The sequence below is a fragment of the Gekko japonicus genome, unplaced genomic scaffold, assembly GCF_001447785.1.
Source record: "Gekko japonicus isolate JY-2015 unplaced genomic scaffold, Gekko_japonicus_V1.1 scaffold232, whole genome shotgun sequence".
NCBI classification, from domain to species: Eukaryota; Metazoa; Chordata; class Lepidosauria; order Squamata; family Gekkonidae; genus Gekko; species Gekko japonicus.
The window spans coordinates 412,703-432,107 of NW_015162481.1; the positions used below are offsets into that span (position 1 = coordinate 412,703).

The following is a 19,405-nucleotide window of genomic DNA, read 5'->3' on the forward strand; positions in this document are numbered from 1 at the left end:
GAGTGGACTTGATCTACTCAGAGATGCTCTCCAATAAAGTAATGGGGCACATCTAAAGTTTAGTGATAGGAACAGTTTCAGAATTAGGAGAGTTTGGAAAGCCTTCCATTAGGCGTTGGGCTGCTACTTTAAATGAGATTGTGCTTCTTATTATTGATGGTGTGCAGCTTTTGCTGGAAAGATGAGGAGCTTGGGAGTCTTGCTGGATCCTTATCTCGCTCCGGAGAAACTACTGTCCATGACAGTGAAAAATACTTTTTTCTGGCTACTTCTAGTTAGGAAGCTGGCTCCTTATTTGCAAATGCCTGATCTGGCCTTGCTGATCCATGCTTCACAAGTGGCACTTCAGGAGTCATAGGAGGGTCCTGAGCAAAGGGCAAAGCACCCAAAAAAATTGGTTCTGAGAATCTGCAACCCTACAATCTCCTACAAATGAACCTTGAGCTTGTTTGGAGGTTCTGGGGGGGGGGGCACAGTTATTGTATACCGTTGACTGAAGAACGGTACATTCCTTCTATTTGGGATGGTCGTCTTCTTCCACCCAGCACATATCTGCTGAATCAACATTGGTGACCAATGGGGTGACGGTCACAGCCAGATCACCCTCAAATTTGCGATGTAACTTTGGATCAAACCCATTATTTCAGGATCACAGATCCTTTGCCAACGTACTTCTTTCATGGCAGTTTAATAAGGCATAGTACCTGACACAATCCTTTTTTGAATAAGGCCACACCGACTGAGGGGAACTACAACACCCATAGAAGTCAGAAAGTATTTCATTTGCAGTGCCACCAGCGTTTGATTTTGTAGCTATCTGCTTAATAAGTGCTGTGGAGATGGGGACAGCACATTCAGATGGATCATCTTCTTCCCTGTCATGAGAAATCAACATATATCAGATAGGATATTCAGTTCACACATTTTAGAACAAGCTATGTGCATATGACTCTATGGAATGGCATTCTGAACTATCCATTCGACACAGATATGACTCTATGAAATTTCATATTGATACTTCAATCACACTGCATTCCAACAGGCATAAAATTTCTTTAAGGAGTGTTGGGGGGCGGCGGCAAGTTATACCTAGCTTGGAAGGTCAGATGATGGGTTAGATCAGGTTCTATGTTTTGCAGTGATTTCTCTTGCCCTCTTCCTGGAATCACTTGCATTTCATTCAGTCCCAGACTCCTTTTCTCTACATGTATGATGATGGGATCTGGAAGATGGCTTCTCATGATAAAAAGAGGGCTGAAAACAATCTATAAAATCAAAAGAACAGAGCAGCTTCAGTTTTAACTTTGGATACAGCATCCCAGCTGCAGTAACAAACTGTCAATAAATCTACTCAGGGTCAATCTGACCTTAATTTATTTTATAACATGAGAGGTCATATCCATTAGCAACTTGGATAATGGTGAATGTACTCACAATTCGTTGCTGTACTTGCGAGTTGGGTTCCAACGTCAAAACCATGCACCATACATAAATAATAGAACTCTTTGATGATGGCACCTGCAGACAAGAAGACAGATAGCTATTGCTGAGGTTACTGTATGCTCATAAAGCTGAGTGTTTTTAGGTCAACAAGTGTACCAAGACATTGCAAGTCACAAAGAAAATCAACTTTCAGAAAACACAGTATAAAAATATAAGAACATAAGAGACGCCAATGTTGGATCAGGCCAAAGGCCCATCCAGTCCAACACTCTGTCACACAGTGGCCAAAAATACCAGGTGCCATCAGGAGGTCCACTCCATATGCTTATCTAATTCCCTTTTGAAGCTGTCCATGCTTGTAGCACCCACCACTTCCTGTGGCAGTGAATTCCATGTGTTAATCACTCTTTGGGTGAAGAAGTACTTCCTTTTATCCGTTCTAACCCGACCGCTCAGCAATTTCATGGAGTGCCCACGGGTTCTTGTATTGTGAGAAAGGGAGAAAAGTACCTCTTTCTTTACCTGCTCTTTCCCATGCATAATCTTATAAACCTCGATCATGTCACCCCTCAGTCGTCTTTTCTCCAAGCTAAAGAGCCCTAAGCGCTTTAACCTTTCCTCATAGGGAAAGTGTTCCAACCCTTTTATCATTCGAGTTGCCCTTTTCTGCACTTTTTCCAAAGCTATAATATCCTTTTTAAGATGTGGTGACCAGAACTGCACACAGTACTCCTAATGAGGTCACACCATTGGTTTATATAGGGGCATTATGATATTGGCTGATCTGTTTTCAGTACCCTTCCTAATAATCCCCAGCATAGCATTGGCCTTTTTTATTGCAGTCACACACTGTCTCGACATTTTCAGTGAGTTCTCTACTACAACTCCAAGATCTCTCTCTTGATCAGTCTCTACCAGTTCAGACCCCATCAATGTATATGTAAGACGATGCACAGTTAGCCATTGGATTTAGAGGCCTGCAATTTATTGTATGAGGTGCTTCCTTTGAAAACTCTTCAGAAACATCAACTAGGTTCACCAATACTAAACTGAATATGATGACCCAATTATATTTCTTTGAGCATAAAATGATATTCAACGCTTTCCAGTAAGTTTCTAAAGTCCTAAAAAGCCAGGAATCTGAAGGAATGCCTCCTCCCATATTGACTTGCTTGGGACATTGAGATCTATGTCAGATGCTCACACTAGGGGTGTGCATTGGGAAAAATCATTATAACTTTGGTTCTGAGCTTTAGAGGGGAATTATTTTATAATGATTGTTTATTTCTGGATAGGGCATTACCATTCCAGTATTCAAATCTATGTTTTCAAAGTTGGTAGTGGAAATCGTCATCAAGTCACAGCTGACTTATGGTGACCCCATGGGGTTTTCAAGGCAAGAGATGTCCAGAGATGGTTTGCCATTGCCTGCCTCCGCATTACAACCCTGGTATTTCTTGAGGGTCTGCCATCCAAATACTGGTCAGGGATGACCCTGTTTAGCTTCTGACAAGATCGAGCTAGCCTGGACTATCCAGGCTCAGGACCACAGAGTTTGGGACCACTATTTTCAATGGGAAATATATACGCTCAAGCATTTACAAAGATAATGGCATCACATTTTCACAGAACATACTCCTCCCTGTAATCTAAAGAACCCCCCACATTTCAAGTGAACCAGACTAAGAGGCTCAACTTTATAGATCCCTAAAGTAGATGCCTCTTGGAGGCGGGGTTTCGGTGAGCTGATGGCGGCTGTGTCTCCTGGGAACTCCCAGGGAGGCAGCTCGCAAACCAGCAGGTAGAGAGGGGGTGCGAATGTCTACGCCCAATGGGGACCCTCGCGAAGGGTCTCCAGTCATGGAGCGCTGAGGGTTGCCTCTTTCCCGGCACGCTGTCGGGAAATTGAGGCGTCCCTTTGCTCCAACGGGATCTCTGCTGTGTTCTGGCAAGGACTAAGCTACACACATCCCATCAAGTGAGTGGAGGTCAAGCGGCAAATAAGCATATCTTTTTCTTTCTTTTTTATGCCCCCCGGAGGGGATTTTTTATTGTATTTTCTATAAACTACAAACGACAACGAAAAAAGGGGAAGGGTTGTCTACATCTAGGGAGAACGGAAAGAAAACCACTAATAACTAAAACCCCAAGTATAGCAGATCATTACATCAGCTTATATGTGTTAATCTAAGATGCTAGTATTACATTGAACATAGCCGATTAAGCTAAATTATTTATCTTTTTAACCATTTTTAACTGTTTAAAGACAACCCCAAGATAATAATTTATAGTATATGCTTTAAGGCACCATTCAGAGTTCTTCAGCCTTCACTTTGCTTTATCTTTTCTAATCCTCAATTGGTATTCTCATTTAGGCCCCCCCTTTTCTGAAGCAGAGTCCTCGTTGGCAGACACTGAGTCCATCTCATCACTAAGTTTGCTGTCATCTTCTTCCTTGGCGTCCTCTTCTGGTTCACCCAGTTGCAGTCTCATAAACTCACACACTTTGGAAACAGAGTCAGTCTTTTCTTTTTTATCCTGTAGTTTGAAAATGACGTCTTCCGGGGTCAACCATCTGTATGCGATGCTATTTGTTTGTAGAAAGAGGATTAAGTCCTTGTACTTTTTCTTCTTCCTTATTTCAAATGGAATATCTTATAAAATCCTAATAGTGTTGCCTCCGAATTTCAGTGGTGTTCCTGAAGTCGCTTTCAGGATTAAATCCCTTACGTGTCTCTTTGTGAATCTCAATATACAATAACAGAAAATAAGTAATATATATAGTGAATGTAGACGGTGGTCTCCGGAATGGTGTGCCGTTTCGACAATGATCTTCTTCTGAACAAGGATGTGAACATAAACTGTCTTTCAACAATTCATTTCTCTTGCTGACGTATTGGAAATATACTGTTGATTCACTTCACAATAAAGCTATGCTTACAGCTATGTTCTTCAATGGGCTATAATTGCTGAATGCCAATACATTCTGCCCCTAGCTATTTATCCAGCCACAGAAGTACTAAAGGGCTCTGCTGAGGCCTGTAGCCATGGGGGCATTTGGGGGCAATGCCCCCACTGATGAGTGCCACCCCCTCAGAAAAAAAAATATCAAAAAATTTATAACACTATTTAAAAAATGCAAGATGCGTGTGGGGGTTTCCAAAATGATCCTGGGTACCCACGCCGAAAAATAAATAGGTTTTAAAAAATTAAAATAAAATTGCAAAAAATAAAAATAAAATTGCAAAATGCAAAAGGGAGAGAGCCAGAGATTCCCCCCCCTCCCCAGTTTACAGAGAAAAGCAACCTGGAATCGAATCTCTCAAATCGAAAGGACTAGAGTAGCGGAGCCAGAGCTGCTGCTTCTGTGGCTGGAAAAGGAGCAGCAGGTGCGACCGGGCACCCCAGCTTGCACCTTGAGACATTAGGTAAGCAGTGGAAGCCTTTATAGTGGTAGCACTTTGTCTATGGAAGATCCTTCCTGAATAGATACATGAGGTTTCTAAGTTTTTCCCCTTTGGATGCCCAATTACGACATTTTGTTCTACAGGGATGCTTCTGTGTTTGTTTCCCAGACCCCATTTTGATTTTATATTGAATTTATTGACTTTCCCCCCAACATTTAAATTCCTTTTAACATCTGGTTAAATTTATTTATTTTATTAGAGTTTTTACCCGCCCTCCCTGCATATCAGGCTCAGGGTGGGTTCGTTCAGATTTAGTAAACAATATACAGTATACAAAAATTAAAACAGCTATGGCCCCTTTTGTACTTTTATTCTCCAAAGTAGTATATGATACCATCTAAGGACCAAATCTTGAAAGAGATGACATCTGTGAGTCTTTAACTATAACTTGCACCGGCTGAATGTTGTTGTATATTATTGACATTTTAACTGTTTCCAGTGAATAAACTGTAAACCAGCTAACAGGATAAATGTAATACGATGTTTCAAAGTGATTTTTTAAAAGAGTGTTTAGTGACCCAGCACCGGTCACCTACAATCTACACATTTAGAAGGCCTTTGACTTGGAAATGCTTTTTTATTTAATTAAAATATTTATAAAACTTGTTTTTTTGACTTGCATACCTGAATGACTGTGCTGTATTCACTGTGCTTGGGCTCAAGAGTGACATCTCTTGACCAGTCTTCATCTCCTTTAGCCTTCACACTCAATTCTGTTAGCTCATTATTTTCTAGGACATATGAAGGTAGCTTCTGTTTTGGTGCAAGGCAGTCAAAATGTTCCTTCACAACTGCCTGTCCATCCTGCCCCATGTAATGCTGAATAACTTTCAATTCAATGCTTTCAGAAAGATAACTGCACACAATCTGTCTCCCACAAATAATGATCTAAATTAAAAAGACACATAGAGAAATATTCCATATTAGTCACTTCCTATAATATGTATATTTTTGTCTATGCAGAGATAAGGAAACACTACTGAACTGCATTAATTCACAAATGTACTCATTCACAGAATAATTCACAAATGTACTCATTTTCAGAACAACCATTCTATATACTAAGCCTCTACTGAAAAAGTATCATTTGGACAAAATACCAATAATTCCATATTTATATTAAATCCCAAGATCAATGTTGTGAATGTTCAACCTCAATTCACTATGCCAGTTTTGGTAGTGTAACAAATTAATCATCAACAGAGGTCAAATCTTGTATAACATTATAGGTCTTGAGGATCATAACGCAACTTTGCAGAACATGTTTCTCATCTGTACCTCAGCTTAATACCTTAGTTTGGGGCCTCTGTTTATCACCCCTTGTTAATGTTGCCGTCATCACAGATTTCTTCTTGCAGTAGTCAGTCTTCACTTAAAGAATGGGCGGATGATTTTTGCTGCTTCATCCTTTCTACTACAGACCCTCAGTCCCCCTCATGTTGTTCTACTGGGTCCCCTGTCCCCCAGGAGAAGCATTTCAGGGAGCATTTTGGGCTACAGCAAAATGGTGAAGGTAAGAAAGTCCTATTTTATTGACAAAAATCCTCTCAGTCAGTGGAAATTCATGGTGGATCCCACCCAAAGAATTTTTAAACTTCTAGAAGTTTCTTTATCTACACATTATTATCAAAAAGGGGGGGGGGTAGATGCCTTGGGTTGTGCCATTCCAACTCTTAAAAAGAAACACAAAAAAGTCAAGGTTATGGCTGGAGTGCAACCCTAACTCTGGTACAGTATCTGGATGTGAAAGCTCCTGGGAATCCTGTGTGAGCTGACTTGATTTTCTTGAGAGAAGCAAGGTGGGATTATAAATGTAAATTATAATGAAGAAAAAAATATGATTAAAGTTTCTGCGTGGTCAGGTCCAGATGTAACTCTAGCTTTTAGAAAACCATTATTTTCAAAACTGAAGCCAAACTTTTGAAAGCTTATTTCGTTCCTCCTTCACTCTCTAGAGCAATTTTCCTTCTATCGTGTTTGGAGTTAACCTTAGGTCGGTTACCTTTACAATGGTGTTGACAATAGCTAACACAATCCATGGTTCCTTCATACAGTTAGCTTGAATTGACCCAGCAAAGCCCGCATAAGGGATTCCTGGTTTGCTTTAACTACAGTTTACATTAGTGATACTAAACCATGGTAGACAGTGAGATGGGAAAGGAGAAGAGGAATAACTCTGGAGATGAGAGGATGAAGCATACATTCAAAGGCTGACTTGACCATAGTTTACTAGAAATCAGCATTATGTCTGCACTGGGACAAAGGTTTTAAATGACACTAAAATATGCTAAATGAACCTGCCATCAAACTGCAGAATTCCTGGACTCTAACAACAGGTGTCGCTTTCGGAATAATTTTGTTAGGCTCTTTGTGTGCATGTGAAAGAAAAAAAATTCTTCCATGTCCCAATCTGACCCTAAGGTATCAATATCTCTTAGGCATTATGTGGCATTAATGGTGCCCTTAGTCAACTTAATGTTTCACAAAAAATCAATCCCTGTATAAAAATCCCCATGTACTACCCACGTAAGGACACTTACTTGTTTTTGCACTCCGTTGAGCTGCTGGACCTTGATGATAAGGGATGCTGTCCTTCCCTTGTACTGAATGGTTCTGATAAATGTTCCTGCGTTATCTATACTGAATGGCTCAGACCACCGCCAGTTTCCCCAACCTTCAATACAGATATGCAGCAGCTGGAAAAGATTAAAAAAATTCAGACCAATATGCACACTAGTGATGACCTGTAAGAACAGCAAAATCCAGGTCCTATAATTGGAACATTTCTCATTAAAGCAATCTAATATGGCTTTTATTGGGAAAAGAAACATGTTGTATGATTCAGTGTACTAATTTACTATAGCACTTGATAAGCAGACTATATCATACTTAATAAAGTCAACAAAGGCTTGAAAGGTAAATTCCTGAGCATACTTCTTCTCTGTTTCACTATAGGCCAACATGAATGAAGTAGATCTACTGTATTTGCTAACCAAAACAAAAACATATAAATATTATGCCCTTCTAATACTGAAAAAACACATCAAGGTCCAGAGGAATGAGATATAGCAGCCTCAGCACATGAAGGACAAGGAATCAAGGCTAATGGACTGAATACCTTTAAATCATGCTTTCCCCACTGAAGTCTGACTTTGACCCAAGAAGAAACCATGATAAAAGACGGCTACAATGTTACAACTCAGTAGCCTCCTGGCAATTTTTGGTCCCTTCAGCACATGTAAAACAAACATGTTCAGTACTGTGGGTGGCTTTTGAGTCAGGCCTTGACTACTAACACAAATATACAAGATGATAAGTACCTTGAGGGAAAATGTGCTCCATGACATAAAAGCTTCTAATGGCTTTGATATTTAATTCCAAGTTACAGAACAAAGGGAAATAATGCTAGTGGCAGAAACCAAGTTGCTCAAAGCTGCAGTGGGGGAAAAGTACCGCACCAAAAAAGAGAAAGCTGCCAAACTGCAGAGAGAAGCATAGCTCAAAATGCACACAAGCCCAAAATAATACGTGATGTTAATACCAAAGGTGATCCCATTTAACAATGTACTAAAAAAACTTTGCCCCCCCCCCAAATGCTCTGCGCTGACATGCCACTGACTTTGATACCAGAAACTCTGCCCTGGCAAGCTCTCCCACCTTGTATAAACTGCTAGACTATTATCTAAGAAGCATTAAGGACTATATTGCCAGTTTTCACCCAGCAGTCATTAACTTTACAAAATGTTGACTGAATAATTTCATAACTTTGCACTCAAAAATTCTGACATTAAGACTTCCCAACAAAGATCACGAAAAGACCAGGAAAGGATCATGTTGGGGTAATTCTCCTTTCACAGTTGTATGAAATGTATGAAATGAAATCTTCAGTCGGTTGCGTAAAACTTTTATAACTTAGACAGAGATTTTATATATAAGGGAAAGCAGTTGGGTTGCTATGGGGGGGGGGAACTCCCCAACAGAAGGGAGGATTCATGTTTGGCTTTCCAGTTTACAAGGGGCTCACCACCCCCATGCTCTTCCCTCATCCCCACCCCACCACTGTCCAGCGATGCTTGCTACTGCTCCACTTGCCTCCCTGGCCTGTAGCCACTTGCTTTACATTCCTGATAGGGTTGCCAACTTCCAGGTGGGGCCTGGAATTACAACCAATTTTCAGATTACAGAGATCAGTTCCCCTGGAGAAAATGGCCACTTTGGAAGCTGGACTCTATGGCAACGTACCCCACTAAGGTCTGTCTCTTCCCCAAATGTTGCCCTCCCAGCCTCTATCCCCGGATCTGCAGGTACGTCCCAACCTGTACTTGGTAACCCTAATTGCTACTAGCAACTATCTCCATCCTACCACTTTAGACATAAGAACATCTATTCATGTTATGTTTAAAACAGCCTCTGTAGGAATCAAACCCGGTAACACTCTTTTAACACCAGAATCAGGAATTTTAACAAGCACAAATAGGTAACATACTCAGTCAATAAAGTTAGACTTTTCTTTTAAGGGATTTCCCCCTGGCTTTGAAGTTTTCTTTCCAAAGCTGAAGGAAATAGCCCCCTCCCCATTTGCACAGCTAGCACTTCCAATGCATTCCTTCAGTAAGATCTAGACTTACGGTTATTTTCTGGTATCTTTATCCATTCTACCATAATTCTATTATTTACTGCATTAATATTGATATTGCTTCACTCAGTATGGACAACAGTGGTAACACATCCCTGGCCAGAGGACAGAACAGTTTATTAACAAAAGAGGAATGGGTTTGTGCCACAAATAGTGGGGCTGTGGGAATTGTCAAGTAATAGCAAAGAAATGGATAGAGTGAGGCTAGAGTGATTCAGGAAAAGCTTTGTTAATAAAATATCACTTAGAAACTTATTCTCCAGTGGAACAGACAGAGGAGGCAGCATGTCATAAGACACAAACACAAGAATGAAAGGAGGAACCAGAAGATGAGGTTTTGGATCAAGAAACTATATCAAGGGGGAGATAAAAGCTAATGGCATGGTGGGGAAGAGTGGCTTTGTATGCTACAGAGAAACAGGGAGAAAAGGATATGCGAGTGCTTTACTATGCCTCCAAAGTAATGTCTGAAGGGGAAAATGAACACCAGAAGCCGGTACAACTCATGCATCTCTCTGTAGGAAAGATTTGCAAGCTTCCCTTTGGTGTATTACACCAGTAATATGCAAAGCAGATGTGTATGTCACGCCTCTAACATCTGAAACTGTCCTCAGGCTGACATTCACCCTGACTGGAAATAAATGAGATAAGATTACTAACTACTGCGCTGGTGCACCATCAAGAATCCGGTATTATCCTGGCTCTGCAGGCAAACAGCCTGGAATAAATTTTTCACCACAGACTGTCTGAGTGGAAAACATAAACTAGGAGCATCTTAGACTTTAACAGCGCTTTTGGTCTTGGTTGTAAGATCCATAGGGTCTCTTACAGATTGTCCTAGCAGTCTCTATTTAATTGTAATTTGCTATGTATTTTCTATTTTAAACTACAACATTTAGGTTTAAACTAACGATTGTCTGGTCTGCTTACAGATCATTTTGACCCAGTTACCGTGATGGATGTTGACAGGATTTTGGGATATGTGAAGGTGACCACTTGTGCTCTGGATGCTGGTTCATCCTGGTCGTCAAAATCATGTAAGGAGGATCACATAAGTGAATCATGGATGTCTGTCAGAAATCAGTCACTTACTCAGGGCACCTTCTTCAGTCACTCACGGTAGTAGTCATCTGTCCCCTACTTAAAAAACATCCCTACACAAAAGTGATATGGCCAATTATCTCTCTAAATTGTCCTTTCGGGTAAGGTGACAGAACTTCTTGGATAAATCATGCTCTCTAGACTCTTTTTAGTCTGGCTTCAGGACAGGCTATGGGACAGAGAGAGCACTGGTAGCTTTACTTGAAGATCTCTGCCTGCATATGGACAAGGGCCATGTCCCTTTGTTGCTCTTACTGGATTTATCTGCTGCCTTTGATCCTAGTACTACTGCATTGCCTATTAGATGTCCTCATCCTATTGATTGTACTGATTGTACTGATTTAAATTATGCAATGCACCATGAGCCTCAGTGAGATAAGTAAATAAATTAACATAAATAATGACCTGGGATCAGGCATCCGTGCCTATACTGCAAAATGATAAACTGTGATTGCAGAGAAATGGAACAAATAATGGAAAGAAAAAGACTCCATCTGGGATCAATGGAGTGGAGATAATGAGGGGGGAGGTTTAAAACTAGCAATTATTTGACTGCCACAAAAGTTATTTTAAATGTAGACCTGAAAGCAGGGGAACAATGTCCTCGATTACATCGTAGATAGCACTAATTGGCTCAAAAAGGGTATAGAGGAAGAAAAAGTTCATGAATGTCTCTCTTCCCTTTAAGCCAGGGTCATAAGACTGTTTTGCAGAGGTTACCAAAATTACTGGACCTAACAAGAACACAATTTGCAGAGTGCATTTGCCTCTTCCTGATAAGGGGCAGTGGGTGGACAGGCTTGCAGTTTCCTGTCATGTTCTTTGATTGGTTGTCTGAGAATAGCATAAAACTTTCCAGCATTCTAGACAAAAGAGATGCTCCTAACCCTCCCCTCAGATGAGAAAATAATGTATTTGTGCTGGCATCAAGTGAAATTTTTGCATCCGCATTGACACCAAGTGAGTGACACCCACTCAAATATGTATCGCCATGATGGAATGCAGCAGCCAAGGAAACATAGTATTTTCTACTTTTTTGTTTGTTAGTTATCTTCATGGTTTAGAATATCACTTCACACACATGTCCCCCCACAGATGCAGGTTGAACGTCACCTTTAGGAACACCTGGTTTCATTCTAACTTATTGACTGGTGCCCACAGGATGACTTGTGAGCACATAACTTTGCTCAAACAGCCATGAGAAGAATCATAGCAGCTGACAGACACTAACAATGATATCATAATACAAACTCGTTTTTCTCTAGAACTTGAAAAATAAGCAAATATGATAGCATAGAACTAAACTTGAACAACACACATCTAGCTTACTATCTCATGAACTTAAAACCAACAGCACAGAGTCTAAAATGCTTTAAATACCTAAACCAAAGTAAATAAATATTTTCTGAGAATGTGCATGCACTTACAATAAAAAATGTGCCTGTGTACTTACTGACACTATTAGCAAAACATCCATGTACTTCTGGAAGTGCATGCCAAATGAAAACAATGGACTATTAATGCTGGCATTTTAAAAACATAAGCCAGGAAATACAATGTTGATTGACTATGTACTAAATAGAGTTTGTTCACCTAACAATGACATTCTTCTAGAGTTACTAAGGTCTACCACAGCGGCTTTTTTGCACAATCTACACAACCTTTACACAAATATAGCTGAAGAGGTGGTTGAATTAGGGTTGTTATTCTGAATAAAAAAGCCTCATTTAGGCTGAGTAGCCAGCTCTGGGTTGGGAAATTCTTGGTGATTTGGGGGAGGAGCCTGGAGAGGGCAGGGACTTCAGCAGGGTATAACGCCAGACAGCCCACCCTCCAAAGCGTGGTGTAGCTTGGTGTAGTGGTTAAGAGTGGCAGACTCTAATCTGGAGAACCGGGTTTGATTCCCCACTCTTCCACATGAAGCCAGCTGGGTAATCTTGGGTCAGCCACAGCTTTCTCAGCTCCACCTACCTCACAGGGTGTCTCTTGTGGGAAGAGGAAGGGAAGAAAGAGAGTTGGATTTATACCCCACCCTTCACTCGCAGTCTTAGAGCGGCTTACAATCTCCTTCCCTTCCTCTCCCCAAAACAGACACTCTGTAAGGTAGGTGGGGCTGAGAGAGCTCTGAGAGAACTGCTCTTGAGAGCACAACTCTGAGAGAACTGTGACTGACCCAAGGTCACCCAGCTGGCTGCATGTGAAGGAGTGGGAAATCGAACCCAGTTCTCCAGATTCGAGTCCACCACTCTTAACCACTACACCAAACTGGCTGATTGTAAGCCATGCCAAGACGACGACGACTACAACGATGACGACGACAACAACAACAACTTCTCCTTCTCCTCCTTCCCCCATTTTCTCCAGGGGAACTGATCTCTGTTGTCTGGAGATCAGTTGTAATTCTGGGAACTCTCCAGGCTTCATCTGAATGTTAGCAAATCTACATATAGGTAAGCAACAGATGCATTAACCGCTACCCCCAGTCAGAATGTGATTAAATGCTTCTCCTACCTCTCGATACCTTAGCGATGGCTATGCTGTCATTCAATCATAGTCATTTAATCAAAGCTGAAACAGCAGCAAGTTCAAAATCTCCAAAAACCCAAGGCCTGCTTTTCTCACTATCAAGTTACTGCTGCCTTAAATTAACCCAATAAATCTAGACATTTGAGTATGTGAAGAAATCAGAAACTGATAAGACTAAAACACTGCAATATTAGGCTTATGAGTCATGTAACCAAGCTCCTAATAAGCAAGGCAGGGAAGAATCACAAACATAAAAGCATGCAAGGAATGGACATGCTGGCCTTCCCACAAGACCAGGGGGAAAAAAATACTTCTCTGTTATTCATGTATCCTGGATATGTTGATGACAGTGGGAGGGATCCTAGCACAGTATACAACACATATTTATGTGCAGAAAGATCCAGATTTAATCCCTTGGTGTTTCCAAGCAGATACTGCAACAGACTTCTAGCTGAGACTTTGCCGAAGTAATGCCAGTCAGAGTAGACAGTACTGGGCTACAGGTGGTCTGACATAGTAGGGGTACAAACAGTCCACCTTCAAACCTTACCATACAAAATTGCTTGCCTTTTGAGTAATACAAACATATATTAGAAATGCAAAGCAAAGTACAAATTAGTCTACCGTTCCATTCCGTGATGAAGTCATGGATGAAATATTTCAGGGGATCAAACTGGGATTTTTACACCACAAAAGGGAATGACAGACTGTATATACTTTTGTAATGCTCCTCTATTTCAGGGAAGTGATTTGGGGTGTCTGCTATCTTTCCCCCTTGATTTATTTTCTGATACAGTATATGACAGCTTTATGTGCTCATATACATTAAGATTCTTCTTCCACAGTAAGTTGTATTTTGAAAACACAGCTCCTTGATCACTCAATTGTGTTGTCATGATCATTCAGTCTCAGTTTTGTTGCCATTCGCCTACACCACTTAGCCTGCGACCAGCCCGTCTGCTCTGGTAGACGCAAAATGATCTGGCATCTTAGGCGGGAGAATAGGAAGGAGCAAATCCACTGTATATGGCTGAAATTCTAGCCATGAAATACAATAGCTAACTACCTTTCGCCGTAAAAAGGTATCATCCCGGCATGAAAGAAAAGCCCAGAGAATAATGATCCAGTCAGTCTTTGCAAGTATTATGCTGTTTGATGAAATCATGGCACTCTGGCACAAGAGTCTGACCTCTTGCTGTCCTAGAGGGCCAGGGAATCATTTGCCCAGAGCTGCTCCCCTTTAAAGGGACACTGTCGCCTCAACAGCTCAACATCAGCATCTGGAGGTGACCTGGAGTGAGGTGGAAAAAGTGCCATTTCTGACCTTTGCAAAGGAGGCAGCACTTGTGAGTAACCAGAAGCAGTGAGGGGCATGCACAGGTTGTCATGACACCTTCAAAGGGGGCTGAAAAGCAGGTCAAGGAGGTAGCATCCAGCTTATCTCCACTGGCTGCACTGGAGAGAGTTGGGAAGGTCACGAAGAATACAGTGCCTTAGAACTCCCACATATCATTGTGAAGCCCTGCAGGCCAATGGGGATTGCACTGATGGAAGGGCAAGACTCTGACATTTTCCTGTCCCACTCTGGGCTTGCCTCCCAAGTACTTCCAACAAAATGAACTTTATTTTCAAAACTAATCTTTTCCCTGTTCCACACTCTTATCTCCAGATACCACAACAGGCTGTCCCAGGCACACCTTTTCCTTCACTCAAACCTCCCTCCCAGCAATAAAAAGGCTATCTTCTGACTTCACCTATATTCCCATATTTCCCCCAACCCAGGAAAAACAAAATTTTGTTTCTTTTATTCTCTGGTCATCATAACAAGAGCTGCTAGCATACCAATCCATTGTTGACTTTTGAAAAGCAGATCCTGGGTCCTGACTCACTTGGCAAACCCAGTCCTGTTCCATGTGCTTTCTTCCCTTCGTTGCATTTAGTTTTATTGCCTGAATTGCTGTTTGGATTCCCCCCTGCCCGCCCAATCCTTGCCAAGTGATCTTTTCTGGAACTTGGAACCTTGGGTCTGTGTAGGTCCAAAGTTTACTTGGATCACCCACTCCAGATGACATCACCACGCAGAACAGGATAGGTAATATATACTTTTGTGCTCCTTGTTGTCTATCTCTCCCTATCCTACTGTATTCATTGTTGCCCAGGGGTTTCATACAGGTGCTGAAACTGTCCCCAGATATTGTAGCATACATAAATATTACCGTCACTATGTGTCTGTATCCCCTCTTCAACCATTTTACGGTTATTTACTAAATTCCTGCTTCCTCCCTTGCCTGCTTCAGAGCATTTGTTTTAAAGAGCATTAAGATATGTTCATGTGTTTATCCTCTTCGACTGGATGTTAGAACCTAAGCTCGCAGGTTCTCTGTAACAGGAGTGAAAGATGGCAAAAGAGAGGTTTCTCTCTTTTACACCTGCCTTTCACAGAGTAATTTTGGCCCCATGAAGGATGTGGGCCTTATTTATACAGTTGCATGTCTGGTGTACATGTGTCTCCCTGAGCAAACACGGTAACAACTGAGCCACAAAAAGTCATCTTTGGCTGTGAGACAGCTGCTAAAAAGACTTAGTCTACATAAAGGTGAAATTTTCCTAAGTTCCCTGTGCTGCAAACATCTTGAAAAACACAATGGTTTTGATTTCTGCTATAGTCTGAATAGATCCAGTAATGGACTGTAGCCTGAGTAACATGCCAAACACTAACTGGCGTTGCTTCTTATCTCCTCAAAGCCTACCACCTTCAAAAGACCACATACTTTCTCCTGAATGTTCATGTCACGTTCTCACAGCTTAGGCTAGTAAGTCCTTGTTGCAATTTGAAGATAATTAAACCTTTCACTATTTTTGGATTTTCCCAGATTCAAAGCTGAGCAGAACCATAGATGTTGAAATACTTTGAACTAAAATCAGATAAAAAAACTCACAACAGGCAGAGAGCCACTCAAATCCAGCAAAAGTGTCAGATGTATAATGTGCTTACCAATAACGCAAAATCTTAACCAAAGTTAATATGGTGTTTAAGAATCAGTCTTTTAAGGAGTAGGGAGCAAAGATGGAGGGAGAAAAGGATAACTTTGAGAAATTCCAGGTTAACCCCCCCCCCTAAATTCTTCCATAATCCTCAAGATTTTCAGAAGACCCCTAAAATGACGTAATGAAGTTTTAAAAAACAAGTCATACATTTAAAAAGTTTTCTTTTAATCCAATCATTCAATTTTCATGTAGATCTGCATCTGAAACTAATGTGTTTTGAGGTCTTAGCTTCATCCTTCCACAGCAAAACCAAAAGAATTTAAGACTGCTTTCATTTATTTTTACTATATATTTTAAACAGGCAATTACAACACCTCTCCCTAAACTTTAATCAGTGAAAGAAAAATTAAGACTTCAGCTGATATGAGTGTTAAAGAAATCCAATCCTTTGCAAACTATTTATTTTCATTTAACCGAACTGCTTTACCATAGGCTTTTTTTTAAAAAAACTTTTTTGCAAAGGTTAAATAAAGTATTTTATGGCAACCGCTGCTGCTTAGTGCCTGTGTAACAAGAAACATGAGCTGGCCAAAATTGTGCAAGTTGGTTTTCTTTCCCAGTAAGAGAATGTGGTATCTGAGACCTTGTCCTAACTCATTTTATCCCCAAGTGTGAGTCAAGTAAGTCAAGTATGAACTAATGCCTAGAGGAAAGTCCCTGACTCCAAAAGTATGGATTATTTCATATTTCACATTTATCTTACAATCTGCTCTCAGAGTTCTTAAAATTCACTAACTTGGCAAGACGAGAATTATCATGAGGAATGAAATAACTTCAAAACTATGAAGTCATCTAGCATTCCATTAACCTGACACTCACATGGCCTGTCCAGGCTTGGGCACTATTCTGACCTTTGGATAACAAGTTCCTCAAGAACCACTCCAGCTCTGAAACAATTTGGAATGTGCCACACCACAACAGGCACAATAATCCAAAATTCAAATTAAATCATGTTAATACCTTTGAACGTTAGGGTGTGTGTTAAAAACAAAACTTTGCTTACCCAGGAATATCACATTATTCATGGCTCTTCTCAAACACATGTACATGACTCCTTGTTTAAAAGTAAGCAGACAAATGACAGCCACACTTGGATGGAGGTTCTCCCCACCCCCACCCCCACCGCCACCAAAGCAACAGCACTCATGTGTAGAAAGCATCCTAAATTTCTGGTATGTAAAACTACTCAGATGGTTCATTTCCATCGCTAAATTCTGGTGTCATGGGAGAGGCAATAAAATGTCAGTAGAAAAATAATCATCCAGAGAGTATTACAAGACTTGGGCATTCAACAGCGTTACTCATTTAGCACAGTTCTTGCCAGAAAGCATTCATGGAATCCATCGTTTCGGAGAGCCAAGCCCTGCTGCCTGGCCAGTGACAGAAACTACTCTGTCGCTAACCTGCTTTTCCTCATCTCTTTCTCTGCTTCACACTATATGCCCCTTCTGCCTGCTTCCTGGCACATCGGACATTCTTTAAGCATCACTGGCAAATAGGGTCGCCAGCCTCCAGGTGGGGGCCTACAGTCCTCCCAGAATAACAACTGATCTCCACATTACAGAGAGCAGTTCCACTGAAGAACATGGGAGCTTTGGGGAGTAGGGTCTATGGCACTATACTCTGCTGCGATTCCTCTTCTCCCCAAATCTGGTTTTCCCCAAGCTCCACCCCCAAATCTCCAAGAATTTCCCAGCCTGGAGTTGGCAACTCTGCTGGCAAGTTTAGTCAATTGACAGAGTAAAGCCAAAGGCCCAAGAACAACACAGCACATTTCAAATCTCATAATGCCTGGTGACCAACAATAGAGAAAACTCACTCAGCTCTTAAGTAAACCTTCCTGCATACACTTTTATTCTCTGTAAAGCCTTATGGTCTTTATTGTGGGGTGGGGGTGGGGTTTGGTCAAAATCACCATGTGAGGAAGACCAGTTGCTCCTAACTTACAAACTGAGAATAGAAGGTCAAAGTAATTTCCTAAGGCTACAAAACTGAATCTAGAGCAGCAGTGGGATTTGAACTCAGGTATCCCACATCTTAGCCCAGAAGTATCCACTGGTTCCTCTTTATCCATACTGGCTCCTTACCAGATTCTGCAGCTGTACCCCACAAGTAACAAAGTGAGCAATTTTAAACCCAACAGGACAATAGGAGTGGAAATTACTTGTGACGTGCCTGCCTACGGGGTCATAAACTTTAAGAGCCAAAAGGTGCATCTAGTCCAGGATCTTGTTTCCTGCAGTGACTCTGGGAAGCCCATAAATAAGGCATGAAGGCAACAACTTTCCCCTTGAGCAAGTGGCATTCACAGGCACACTGCCTCTGACCATGGAGCTTCCATTTCCCCATCCTGGCTAAGAGCCCTTCCTAGATCTCGTGACCATCTCTGTATCTTGAAGGGACTCTGGAAGAGACGTTGGCTCTGACTAGGATTTTTGAAAAACGATGAGCCACCAGCTTCCATGGATTTTAATGACTGTTGGTCTTAGCAGCTAGCGGTATTATGGGTCTCTGGATGTGATGAAATGCACATATGGAAGACACCAAGGTAGCCTGTGCACAGATTGCGATGTTTGACAATCACACTCTTGTGTTGTTCTGCAGATACGTGTGCTCATTTATAACTTGCAATTCAGGTGTACAGTGTGATGAACAGACGAACAGTGCTATATATGTGTGTGTAATAATCAGGCACCAATCTCTCCCTTATAATAATTGAATAGTGGGCACCAACGTTCTAAAATTGGCCCCTTTAGTGTTAGGCCGGAAGAACTGCCACTCAGGAGACACTGGCTGGGTTGACTGGCTGCTTTGTGCAGTCCCGCCCAGCGTTCCAAGGTCATTTGCATAAGGAAGCTGATTGGACTTCACTCCATTCCACACCTCAAACTCCCCCCCCCCGCAAGGCAGTTGGAATTTTCAGTTGCACAACATACCTCATAGGGGAGAGGAGAATGATGTCAGCTGCTTTGGTTACCACTGCAGGGAAAGACTGCCCTTTCCCTAGGCAGAGGCTGGGGGGGGGGTTGTAAAACTTAAGACAGACAGGCAGATAAAGGTTGGCTGATGGTTGCCAGGAAAGGACATAGGGTTGCCAACTCCAGGTTGGAAACTTCCAGGATATTTTAGGGATGAAGCCTGCTGAGGGTGGGGTCTGAGGAGGAGGAGGAAGAGGGGGACCTCA

The 19,405-nt window shown here is 41.5% G+C and overlaps 1 protein-coding gene across 1 annotated transcript in view; it reads right to left on the reverse strand.

Moving 5' to 3' along the window:
- The window catches only part of VPS13B (vacuolar protein sorting 13 homolog B (yeast)), a 512,836-nt gene that overhangs the window by 42,723 nt on the left and 450,708 nt on the right, over positions 1-19,405 (reverse strand). Inside the window, exons 44-48 of the mRNA XM_015405853.1 lie at positions 7,451-7,606; positions 5,535-5,798; positions 1,435-1,518; positions 1,090-1,265; positions 705-875 (exon numbers count right to left, since the gene is read on the reverse strand). Coding sequence (XP_015261339.1) covers positions 705-875; positions 1,090-1,265; positions 1,435-1,518; positions 5,535-5,798; positions 7,451-7,606 — 851 coding nt within the window. The remainder of the gene's footprint in view (positions 1-704; positions 876-1,089; positions 1,266-1,434; positions 1,519-5,534; positions 5,799-7,450; positions 7,607-19,405) is intronic.